This window comes from Zonotrichia albicollis, chromosome 18, assembly GCF_047830755.1.
Source record: "Zonotrichia albicollis isolate bZonAlb1 chromosome 18, bZonAlb1.hap1, whole genome shotgun sequence".
In the NCBI taxonomy this organism is placed as follows: Eukaryota; Metazoa; Chordata; class Aves; order Passeriformes; family Passerellidae; genus Zonotrichia; species Zonotrichia albicollis.
The window spans coordinates 3247663-3260007 of NC_133836.1; the positions used below are offsets into that span (position 1 = coordinate 3247663).

Sequence of the window (12345 nt, forward strand, 5' to 3'; positions counted from 1 at the left end):
TTGCTCTCTTTCTGACAGTGAAATATTCTCATTTAAATGGCAGTTGATGTGCTGTATTTCAGTAGCTGTTCCTGCATTCAAACCAAACCCATTTTTCAGGGTGATTTACCTGCTCCAGTCTCGCCCTATGGATTACAGTTCAAGAATGCTTTTTGCAATTACAACATCTGACACATCTGTGAGTTGCTAAATTCTTGTTTTAGCTTTTTATCTCTTATTAAAATCAAATGCTGTCTGCTTTAGTGCAAGAGCTTCAACTTCTGGCCTTTGCCTGTGTTCTGGATGGTTTGTGATTTATTTGAGCTGTGTTTTCCTCCCTTCACCAACCTTTGCTTAAAGCTGATTTTCATTGAATTTTGCTATTAACTCAAGAGCAGCCCTTGAACTCTGGGTTTTTTAAACCTATTGCTGATATTTTCTGAAACAACCCCATGAAACATTGGCTAGAGTGTCCCTTAAGCTGCTGTAAGACATTGGCTCACTTTGGGAGGAATGAAAGCAGAATGGTAAAATCATTTCAGCAGAACCTTAACCTCCAGCTTTGCCACACCTAATGACATTTGTGCTACAATAATCACAAATATTTTGTATATAACACAAATATTCTGTATATAACACAAATATTCCTGCTGTAATAATCACATTTTTTTTCTTGCCTGTATTAATAACCTCAAATTTAGAAAACCAGAGGGTTTTTATACACTTGGGATGACCTTTTCCAGCTGTTCAGGCAGCAGTGGTGACTTTGGGACTGTGTTTTCCCCCTCAGCCCTTTGGTGACACCCAGCTGACCTTTGCTCACAGGACCAGAGCCTTCAGGTGTTTGCTCTACCTGGCAGACACCCCCACTGTGGAATCCCTCTTCAAGAAACCCATCGAGAAAGTCAAGTAAGAGGAATTTTTTACACATTCAAGGACATTTTTCAGTGTTATCCTGAACTTGGATTCATGTGGATTAAATTGAATTATAACCATCACTTAACTCCTGCTTTTTTTTTTTTTATTATTTTCACAGGTATTTTCTGAAGTGCTGCATTTATCTGGCAGAGTTTGAGATCCTGAATATTCCCTACACTTATGAATCATTCCACAAGAGCCCCAAGGAAGGGATGATTAAAGGGCTGTGGAAGAACCACAGTCACGAACCCAGGGTAGGATTTTTAAATCCTTTCTCAATTTTGTTACACACTCTATGAATTTCCACCTCTCAGCCTTTTCTAAACATTTTCCTTCCATGTACTCTGGAAATGACAGATAAAAGCTTTACCCTTTCTACAATTAGAAAATAAAATACCACATTTAGGTGGTTTAGGTTTTGTTCCTCCCATGTGTGCAATAATTTTGGAAGTGGCTTGGAAAGGTTTGAGGGTGATGAATTTCTGTTAAAATGCAGCAAATCCTTGCTCCCCTTCAGGCTGTGAGACTGGTGACAGAGCTGAGCTTGGAATACCAAGTCTATGATCCCCAGCTCTGGAATGGCCTCCTGCAGAAACTCCTGGGCTTCAACATGGTAAGGAATTTATTAAGGATAAAACTCTGCAGAAAGGGCAGAAAAAGGTTTGGTTTATCCAGTGATTTGTGAAGAACAGGGTGGATACAGAAACTATAAACCATTGTTGCTCTGAGATACTGAGCTGGTGATGATTTGAGGAATTTGAATTTTGATCTTAAATTGTTATACTTTGATTTTTTAAAAGCCTTTCAGATTAAATCCTATAATAATAAACTGAAATTTTTCTTCATATTATTATCAGTTTATAACACAATAGGCACGTTCCTGTGTGCAAATACCTACAAACTGTGCACACATGTATTTCCATGTGTGTGCATACACACCTGAGCCCTAAAATGTATTTCTGGTGATGGAAATCCTGATTGCTGCCATTCAGAACCCTAATAGCCTGTGCCTGTCAGACATTATGGAAAAGTGCTGCAGCTGAGGAGGTAACAGATGTACCTGGCAGTGGGGTTGATAATTTAATTTACTAAACAAATTTCCATAGGTGTCAAAGGAGCACAGGTGCCTTGAGAAACTCTAAGTTTGCATCCTGCAGACAAAACAAGCTAAATTTGCCAATAATGTACATTTTTCTGTAGATTATTGCCAAATCCTCAGAAACACCAAATAATTTGATTTTTTTTCTTCCAGATTCAGTATCTAAGGAGAGTTTTGGTTGCAATTACTGGGATTCCTTCATTATGGGAGGTAAGCAAATATTATCTGGCTCCTCATCTTTTTCTTCACTTCACAGGAATTTGGAGTGTTTGTGTGTCAGCCATGAAAAGATTCTTTTTGAATTGCTATTATTCCTATGACAGTATATCAAACATTGGATAGAACATATATATATATTTATCTATAAGTTTACTATATCAGTAAACAGTGACAGAATATTCCTAAATATTGGAGTCTGAGCTAAGGAAAGCAACGTTAGGGAATAATTCAGGATAAATAAAAAGGAATATTGACAGGTTTCCTCCAGGAGCAGGGGGTCAGGGTGTCTGTGTTTGTTACACATTTGGTTTTTGTTATAACTCGAAAATAAACTTTTTTGCCCTCAGATTCCCAGCTTCAGCCGGGCCTGGCGCAGCGTGGTCCTGTCCCCCTTCCTCACAGGTAGGGCTGCACTCCCTGCCCTGCTCCTGGGAGTAACCTGCTTGTAGATTTACTCCACCTTGTTCTGTTTCTCTTTCTCAGCCTCGTGCCCACCCAGTCCCAGGCAGCTGCAGGAGTGCAGGGAGGGCTTTGTGCTCCTGCTCAGGTGAGCTCCCAGCCCTGCTCAGTTTTTCCTTATTTCAGTACCTCAGTGCTCTGACTTGCTCTAAACACCCACCAGAGCTCAGAGAGCCCGACTTGAACCAAAGTTAGCTGGGAAATAAATTAGGTTTGGGTTGGGAAGGACCCTGAAGGTTATGTGGAGAGGGATCCTGCACTGCTGTGCACACACATCTGTGCCAAAGCTCTGCTCTGGGCAGGTGACCAACAACAGCCCTCAAAATGGGCTATTTACAAAGAGAAACTGGAGGTGTGATTTGGGCTTTTAGAAACTCCACATGGGTTTGTATTCTGTGAAACTTCAATTTGCTTGGCCACTTCTGGCATTAATGTGAGGCAGAAATGCCTTGTCCTACCTGACTCCCAAATCTCAGGGTTTGCTGACAGCTCTGAGCAAAACTGCCCTGAGATTTTTCCCTCCTGATGCCCTGCAGGTGTCCTGTCCTGGCTGACCTGGACATTGTGGGAATTGCTAAACAATACACCCAGCTGGGCCTGCCAGCTTTTGCCCTGGGCTGCCTCTTGGTCACTCCTCACTCTGAGAAGAGACAGCAGCAAATTCAGGTAAATTTGAAGTTTTGTGTCCTGTCTCTACAAGGGAAATGTCCTCAAGCATGTCCTGCTCAGTCAGAGGTGAATTCCAGTTCACTCCAGCACATCCCTGCTGATAAATGCTCAACATCTGCCACCCCCAAAGGCTTCTGAAGGGATCCTGTGAACACTTCCTCCTTTTTCTTTAAAGACTTCAGTCACCCCCAGTGGCTTTGTCATCTGACTTTGCCTTTAGAGAATCTGAGGATGTTTTATGAGATCCCACCCATAAAGCATATGAGGAAAAAAAAAAAAAAAAACCACAAAACCAGTAAAACCCAAGGCAGAGCAGATGGTAATAAAAGCACTCAATCCTGCTTTGGAAGGGTGTTGAGTTGAAAGCTCCTGACTGCCAAGGAAGGTGTTTGATGTGCACCAGCTCTGACAGAAACCTTCTGCCTTACAGCCATGTCCTCACCATCCGTGAACTTTGACATTTTCCCTGCTTTTCTCATTTATTTCCATTCATTTCTGCCCTGCATTGTTCTCCCAGATGAAGCATTAGAGGCTGTTCCCATATTTGCCATCAACAAACTGGGACCAGTAAAGGCACCTGAAATTCTTTCATTTCCAGTCATTAAAAATCCTCTCAGAAAAGTTTCCCCAAATCACAGCTGCAGTGTCAGACACAACCTGCTGGCAAGGAGTCAAACAATCCTCTGACAGCCACAGCAAAACTCCATTGGAGAGAGTTCAAAGCAACACTTTCAGCCCAAGCACACAGATCCTGGTTTGGTAATTCTGTATTTGCACCTAGAATTTCTGAAGATTTCTGAATAAATCAAATATCTGTTCTGAAGGGAGTGTTCCTGCTTTAATCAATCACAGAATAATAAGGTTTTGTAACTTATTTTCTCAAGGGTTTGTTATCAACCTGTAAGAAAGAAACTGTGCTGCAGCAATTGGATGAACACATGGACACTGGAGAGCTGGTAGCATTTGCTTCCCAGGTGAATAAACCAAATTTACTTCACTTCCCTTTGACTTGGAGGCTTTTTTGATAGAAAAGTGTTCACAGAACCTTCTCCTCACTCTCCTCTGATCTTGCCCAGCCTTACTTGACTTTGAAGGCTCAAAAAATATAAAATGCTTGTAAAATGTGTTTTTATTTATGTTGTTCAGCTGAGAAACTTCTTGTGCATACCCAGAGCCACGTTCTGGGCTGTCCCTGTTTGGAGGGCAGCAGAACCACCTGGTTTTTCCTGAATAAATATTTGAGGCTAAAAGGCCTCAACTGCACTTTTAAAACTGCACTTTTGCCTTGCCTTGAGCTGCCTCCCCATGGCCAAGTTTAACTCCCTTCCCTCTGAATCTGGGATCAGTTTCCACAAAATCTGCCTTTCACAGCACTTAAATAAAATGTAAAAAAACCCCTCTATTCTCTATAGAGTCCAATATGAAAACTATGAGCTCTTTCCATTCAGAAGTAAAATCTCATTTGTCTAAAATATTAACACTTCTCATTACTAACACTTAAATCCACAGATCAGCTCTTTGGTTTTGGACAGTATCATCAACGAGAAGCTCTATGAGCAGTTCTGGAAAAGCAAATATTATCCACTGCTAAAGCAACACCTGATAAACACCCACAGAATTAAAGAGCTGGTGGATTATTTTGCCAAAAACAACTGGTAAGTTAATAAATGATAAAAAACCAACTGTAACTGGTTGCAATTGCAGGAATTAAATCTCAGCTTTATTTCATTTTCCTTTGTTTGAAGTCATGGAGGTTTTTTAATACTTAGTCTCCAAGGATTTTTAAGTATTGCCAAGTTAATAAAGAAATAAATTTCACCTCACTAGGACAGAGTTTTACAGCCATTCAAGACCAAGTAACAGATTGTTAGGCCTGGACTAGCAGCAGATCAAATGCAGTTAAAATAGAAACAACCAGAGTGAAATAATCAAAACCTTGACCTTACCTTTAGGTGAATGCAGCTCAGGCATCACAGAGTCACAACTTCAGCAATAAAAACACTCAGAAAAAAATAAATGAGCTGCCTGTACTGAAGGCTTGAGAATTGGTGGTTGTGCCATGAGGTTTTCAGGAACCAAAAGCCCTTTTTGTGCTCCACTGAAATCACAGAGGGGCTGGGCTGGGCTGGGCCCCACCCACCTGGGGCTCCTCTCACACCTGGGCACACTCAGAGCCAGCCCTGGCACTGCTCCCACACTCACACTGGGACAGGAACCAAGAAACATTGAAATTCTCTATTTACTGATTTTATTATCAGCCCCAAGGAAAAGCCAGGCTTGTCTTCTGTGCTGGGAAATGACAGGGCCCATCTGTGGGATCATACTTTGGTTTTTTGCTTCTGTTGTAAAAATTTTTAGCTTTTTAGAGAGTTTAATTTGACAAAGTTGATCCATTTTTACCTCTTACAGCCTTGATGATGCAACAGCCCTGATTCAAGAGTATCAAAAGAAATGTGGAAACCCTGCTGTGGCAGATGTCCCAGCACCTCACCTTCTGCAGGTAAAACAAACCATCTCTCCTCCTCAGGCAGTATTATCTCCTTTTTCTCTAAAGATTTGCACCCAACTTCTTGCAAAAATACTTTTCAGCTGATCTACTTTAGTAACATATACTGTATATAATAAAATATTTGTTTATTAATTCAAATCATTCATTTTACCTGAACCACCTCTGTGTCCTGGATCCCATCCCATTCTCCTAAGCCTGTTAATGTTGTTCTTTGCCCTTCCAGATGTACCTGAATGCATCAGAGGGGTCCTGTGTCCTGGAAGTGCCATAAATTGGGTTGAGATTTCCCCTTTTCCCTCCTCCCTGTCCTGCAGGAGGTTGGGCTGTGCATTCACAACACCAGACCAAAACCCCAAAGCTTTCACCAGGAGCATCCACAACCTCCCCACGTTTCCCAGCTGTTCCAGGCTGCTTCTCCTCCTTTCTCCACCCCACACCAACAGTTCAGACTCAGCAGAATTTCCTGTTTGGAGTCATCAGTTCATACTCAGCACTTTAACTTTGGGAAGGAATAAAGTTCATTTCCTTTCCCTCTGCATTTCCCCGTGTTCAGTCCTGCTGTCAGGACCTCTCTGAGATGTCACCCACAGCAACAGAACTTTGTCATCACTGGGATAAACTTTTCTAAAGCTGCAGGGGCTGTGGTTCATGTAAAATACTTTGTAGACAAATTTTAAGTGTAACTTTACAAACTTATGTATCAATTTTGGCCTTACAGTCAAAACAAATAAACTTTTGTGTCAATTTTAGCCTTGCAGTGTAAATTAAATAGAAATAACCTTATGCATCTATTTTGGCCCCTTACAATATTCTATAAACCTCTTAATTATGAGTTTGTCAATAAATTGATGTTCCAGTCAGTGGAATTCCCTGAATTTCACATGCCAAGGTTTTCTTTTCAACTTTGCTCTGACTGCATGAAGTGCAATTAGCCAGAGGTTCTTGAGACACCAGCCTGAAATGTCTTTTTGTCCAGGGCAAAGCAGATTTATTTGGAATAGAAATGAGTCATTTATTCAGCTCATGACACAGAAAGAAGTGTTCCAGCTGATGGAAAAGTCATAACCCAAAGGCCAAGGGAACTGCCCCCATCCTAAACATTCTGCTGGGGGAGGCAAAGATAAAAATCTGTTTTGTTGGAAAGTCACAGCAGTTGTGAGAAAGGGGAGCTGAGCAGCCACAGGGTGCTGCCCTGGAACAACCCAGATTTCTCCTCAGCAGCTTTAAGAGTCACATGGAATTCCACAGAGATGGAATTCCATCACTGACAGCTCTGTGCATGGAGCAAAGAGCACAAAAATGGAGTCAGATGTGAGCACAAATAAAGGAAAACCTCACTGGTTATGGATTGAGTGAGATCATCACTCAGGGAAGCACAGGGAGAGCTGAAAGTGCTTTGATCAGAGAAAGAGTCAAACTCTACTGAAATCACAAGGTAATTGTAATCCTTCCAGAGTCTATCAAACCATTTCACTCCTTGAGCTTAGCTGAGAATGTTAAATTGGGACATTTCAATAGAAACTGGATTCTGGAGCAAACCCAGCCCAGAGCCCTCAATCTCTGTTCCAGCCCCTTGGAAGGGGAACCCCAAACCCCCACAACTGCTGCATTCCTCCCAACAGCACTCACCAGGCTCAGCTTTTCTATGAAGTGGAGTTTATTACATTAAGGAACAGTATTCAGACAGTTATCTTCATGGAATATTTTACAAATCATACAGAGAAAAGCAAACACAAGGTTGTTTAAATTCATGACAAGAAGTTACATTGTTGAGCTGTTAGAGACAGTGCAGGGCTGTAAACGAGCAAGCAAGTTTGGAACTTGCAGTTCAGAAGGAGATGGTAAAAATACCAGACAAGCAAAAACATTGTTTAGGATTTCTTGTACTCAATTCTTTCTACCTTCACATCATCTCCAATTAGTTGATAGACATATGTAACTACTGTAGAAGCCTGGATGTCCATCAGCACAAATGAAGGAATGATGTTGCTGGAAAGAGAGGAAACAATTCACAATGATTGTGTGTATGAAACCCCCTTAGTGTTTTACCACTATTCAGAAATCAGTTAAAGAAAAATGGGAATTAATTCTGTGAGTACAGCACAGAGATCTGAGGCTGGGAGCATTTCATGTTTCAGTCCAGATAAGCAAGTACAGCTGTGTTATACAACTCTAACTATCCTCTCCCTGACATTTAAATCACAAATATTAACCCAGTTTGTAGCTCAGTTTTGTACCAAAAAAACCCCAAATACCCAAACAAAGAAATCCCCTCAACATTCACTTACTTCTCTAAGGCATGGTAGGCTCCTGTAGCTGATCCTGGGTTGATATAGAATTTATTTTCATGTTCAAATGCCTCAAATTTGTGTGTGTGCCCTGAAATGAGGATGTCCACATCGAACTGCCTCTGCAGCAGGGCCAGGCTGGCCATGTCACCCCAGGGGATCACCTGATGGCCATGAATCAGCCCAATTCTGAACTGTCCAACAGTCACAACCTTCTGCTCAGGATAATTCAGGTTCTAAAAATAAAGAGAATAAACCAAACCCAGATCAGAGAGATTTCTATTTAAACCCAACCCTATTGCACCACCCAGAAGGGGAGAGCTCAGGAACTCATTCCACCACTTGAATGAACTCCAAATGTAAAACCCTTAAAGGACACCCCAAAAACCCAGCCATTACCTCATCAAAGTCCCCTCTGACAACGTGGACGTCCCCAGCCAGGGTCTTGAGGTAGTCATAGGTGTCCTTGGTGCAGAGGTTCCCCGTGCACAGGATGTGCTGGATCTTGCCAGGCACCAGCAGCTTCTTGAACTTGGCCGGGAGGCTGTTACAGCGATGGGGGATGTGCAGGTCACCCAGCACCAGCACCAACTGCGGGGACACACAGGGGACAGAGGGACAGAGGGGACACACAGGGACAGAGGGGACACACAGGGACAGAGGGGACGAGGAGAGACACACAGGGACAGAGAGAGGGGACACAGAGGGGACACAGGGACACGGAGAGAAAGAGAGAAGGGACACAGGGACAGAAGGGACACACAGGGACACAGAGAGAGGGGACACAGGGACAGAGGGGACACAGGGACAGAGAGAGGAGACACAGGGACAGAGGGGACACAAAGGGACAGAGAGAGGGGACACAGGGACAGAGAGAGAGGGGACACACAGGGACACAGGGACACAGAGAGAGGGGGGACACAAAGAGAGGGGACACACAGGGACAGAGAGAGGGGACACAGGGACAGAGAGAGGGGGGACACAGGGACAGAGAGAGAGGGGGGACACAAAGAGAGGGGACACAGGGACAGAGAGAGGGGACACAAAGGGACACAGAGAGGAGACACAGGGACACAGAGAGAAAGAGAGAGGGGACACAGGGACAGAGAGAGGGGACACAAAGGGACAGAGAGAGGGGACACAAAGGGACAGAGAGAGGGGACACAAAGGGACAGAGAGAGGGGACACAAAGGGACAGAGAGAGAGGGGGGACACAAAGAGAGGGGACACACAGGGACAGAGAGAGAAGGGACACAGGGGACAGAGGGACAGAGAGGGGACACACAGGTACAGAGAGGGAGAGGAGAGACACACAGGGACAGAGAGAGGACACAGGGACAGAGAGAGAGGGGGGACACAGGGACAGACAGAGGAGGGACACACAGGGAACACACAGGGCCAGAGAGAGAGGACACACAGGGAAAGAGAGACAGGGAGAGACGACACACAGAGAGAGGGGACACACCAGGGTTAGGGCACAGCCAGCACTGCAGTGTCCCCTGCCGTGTCCCCAGCCTGGCACTTGCACCCAAAGCTGCTGCAGTGAGGATGGGATGGGATTTTGCTCCACCAGGCCACGAGCAGAGGGGGCTTGGCAACCAGAATGATTTGTGGTTTGTTGCTGAAGGCCAACACTGCAGTAGCTGCACTGTTAACACATTCCTCTGGCATTACCTGATGTATTTTACACAAACTGGGGAGATGCCATAAACCATCCCAGTTTTTTCTCTCTCAGACCTGGCTAAACTGCAGCCACTTCTCTTAAATAAATCTCTTCATCCAAGCTTCTCTCCCCTTACTAAAAAAAAAAAAAAACAAACCCAAAATATTTTTTAAAAGCAGCAAATTTGCAGCAAGTGTTAAAAGCTGGCCAGAAGAGGAAGCATTTTCAGAGTCCTCATGGTAGAAACCACTGAAAAACTGAATAAGACTGAAAAAAAAAACAACAAAATACAAACAGGGCACTGCAGAGAAGCCAATCCAGGCCACTGCCACCACTTCTATCCATTTACAGTTTCAGATGCCAGAATAAAAATGTAATGGGGGCTTCAAAATCAAGGACTGAGACGATGCAAGGCCATGGCTTTAAATCTGCAAATAAAGCAATAATGCAAGAAACACAGGGCAAATTAATTGTGCAAAAAGGGCATGAGAAGCTTTGTAAAGCAGGGAATGTTATGGCACTGCTCTGGAGACACTCAGCCCTAGGAACTCCAGGAATGGCTCCAAATTAAAGAGATTTTTACCTTTCCCTTCAGGTTACTGAGGCAGTTCCTAAAGGACACCCTCAAATGTGTTTGTAAAGGACACAGCCCAGATTTATTTCTAGAAATAAATATAACTAGGCTAGGAAATTTTATTTTTAAAGATTATTTCCCCTCATGGGTTTTTAGGCCATGAGGCTAACAGTCCTCAAGAAGGCAGAGGGAGCTTGGGGGGTATTTTTGATTGATTTAGGGTTTTTTTTTTTTAGATTAAGAACATCTCAGTGCCACCATCAAACCCATCTGGGGACAGATGGTTGATGGTATTGACAATGCAATACAAAAGCTTTTTAATCAATGAGTGACCAATACAAAATAAAACCAAGAGGGAAAAAAAAGACATTTTTGATGGTCTTTGATGAGTAACAAATGAGTAACAATGATTTGGATTAATAAGTGACAAAAGATAGATTGATTACTGCTGCCTGAGGGATTTCAGTGCGCAGTAGCAGTTATGTATTTGATGTTTAATAAAATTAATAAAATTATCCTGCCACTCACACCCCACCGTGTGCTCTCAGCACAGACTGATGCCAGCCCCACACTTGCCCAAAATCCCCATTTCAGCTCCCATTCATTGCAGTAGCCAAACCCAATGAACAGCACTGCAAGGTTTAATCACCACACGTATTTAGAGCTTAAAGCAGTGGAGAAAAATTATAAAAAACCTGAATTTTGGGCGTGATCTGCTTGGCTAGAAGCCCCTAAATGAATCGGAGCCAGCTGCCAGTGGCTCGGAGGAACACGAGGGGCCTTTCCCTTCCCAGGTGTTTCAGGAGAGCCGAGGAGTGACTTACTCTGTGCCCAGCCTGGTGGGAATGGAGGAGTTGATTGCAGGGCATGAGAAACGGGGCGGAACATGATCAATGTTAAACGAGAGAAGCAACAGAAGAGAAAACACAGCCAAATGAACGGGCAAATCATAATTAATGAATTGTCGATGTTATGAAAGAAGCGTTAAATAATTAAAAAATTAATGCGATTACGATAAAATTAATACAAATTATAAAAGGAGATCGTGCAGTCACGGCCCGGCCCTCATCCCCCTGCGGGCCTCGCCTCAGCTGGGGCCGCCCTCCCGCCCGCTCTCCCGCAGCCCGGGAGGGTCGGGCCCGGCTGCTGTGGCCGTGCCGGGGGTCCCGGTGTGCCCGGGGGATCCCGGGGCGCTCCCGGGGTCCCCCCGCTCTCACCATCGCGCCCGCTCCGCTCCGGCCCTCCCGGAACCGCCCGGCGCCGCCCCCGCTACGGCGCCTGCGAAGGGACAAGAGAGCGCCGAGCGCGTCCGTGCCGCGTTCCGCCGGCTGGGTTTTTACACAGGTGAAACGAGAGTTGTGCCCAAAACGAGCCGGTAATGAGGAGAAAGAGGGACAAAAACTGATTATTTATTTATTTATTTATTTCAGAGCTGCGCAAGCCTAGGCGCTCCGTGGTCTTCCACAAACCAAGCACCTCAACTATCAATTCTTTTTACTATTTATGCATTTCAGGAAACAAAACGATTAGTGTTCATTGGCTACAAGATACATAGCTACATTATTAATTAGTGTTCTATTATTAATGATTCTCTTGCTTCCCATGCTCAGCTCTTCTCTTCTTTTGGGTCGGAGGCGTTTCCCGGCTTTGTCCCTGGGCTGGTGCTGCTGAGGGCAGCTCCGATCTCTGCTCTGGGACAGGGGCAGCACCCGAGGAGCGGCTGGTTTGACGATGCTCTCAGGAACGCTTAGGGTGGGATTGTCGGGGTGTCTGTGCAGGGCCAGTGGTTGGGCTGAAGATCCCTGCGGGTACCTCGGGAAAATCCCCAATTCCACAATTCCACAATTCCATTATTTCACAATTCCATAATTCCGCATTTCCACAACCCCCAGGTTCCACATCCGGGGCCCCGCGCGCCCCGCCCTCACGGCGCTTCCCGCCCTCCGCGGCCGTGAGGGGAGTGGGGGG

General features: G+C 44.5%; 2 protein-coding genes across 3 annotated transcripts in view; one reads left to right on the plus strand and one right to left on the minus strand.

Moving 5' to 3' along the window:
• KNTC1 (kinetochore associated 1) overlaps positions 1-6831 on the plus strand; it is a 34016-nt gene extending 27185 nt beyond the window's left edge. The window contains exons 53-64 of the mRNA XM_074554144.1: positions 100-178; positions 770-888; positions 1016-1151; positions 1415-1510; positions 2150-2206; positions 2563-2617; positions 2699-2762; positions 3211-3340; positions 4228-4317; positions 4853-4998; positions 5753-5843; positions 6076-6831. Of these exons, the coding sequence (XP_074410245.1) occupies positions 100-178; positions 770-888; positions 1016-1151; positions 1415-1510; positions 2150-2206; positions 2563-2617; positions 2699-2762; positions 3211-3340; positions 4228-4317; positions 4853-4998; positions 5753-5843; positions 6076-6123 (1111 nt within the window). The 3' untranslated portion in view covers positions 6124-6831. The remainder of the gene's footprint in view (positions 1-99; positions 179-769; positions 889-1015; positions 1152-1414; positions 1511-2149; positions 2207-2562; positions 2618-2698; positions 2763-3210; positions 3341-4227; positions 4318-4852; positions 4999-5752; positions 5844-6075) is intronic.
• Positions 6832-7491: 660 nt separating this feature from the next.
• VPS29 (VPS29 retromer complex component) lies at positions 7492-11752 on the minus strand. 2 transcript variants are annotated; one of them, XM_074554154.1, is made up of 4 exons: positions 11595-11752; positions 8540-8731; positions 8141-8376; positions 7492-7841 (listed from the first exon to the last, which is right to left on the minus strand). In XM_074554154.1, exons 1-4 carry the CDS (start codon positions 11595-11597, stop codon positions 7724-7726), a joined length of 549 nt encoding a protein of 182 aa, XP_074410255.1. In that variant the 5' UTR covers positions 11598-11752; the 3' UTR covers positions 7492-7723. The 2 variants fall into 2 exon arrangements, with proteins under 2 accessions (XP_074410255.1, XP_074410254.1); XM_074554153.1 differs by lacking the exon at positions 11595-11752 and adding an exon at positions 11202-11331.
• Positions 11753-12345: the final 593 nt, after the last annotated feature.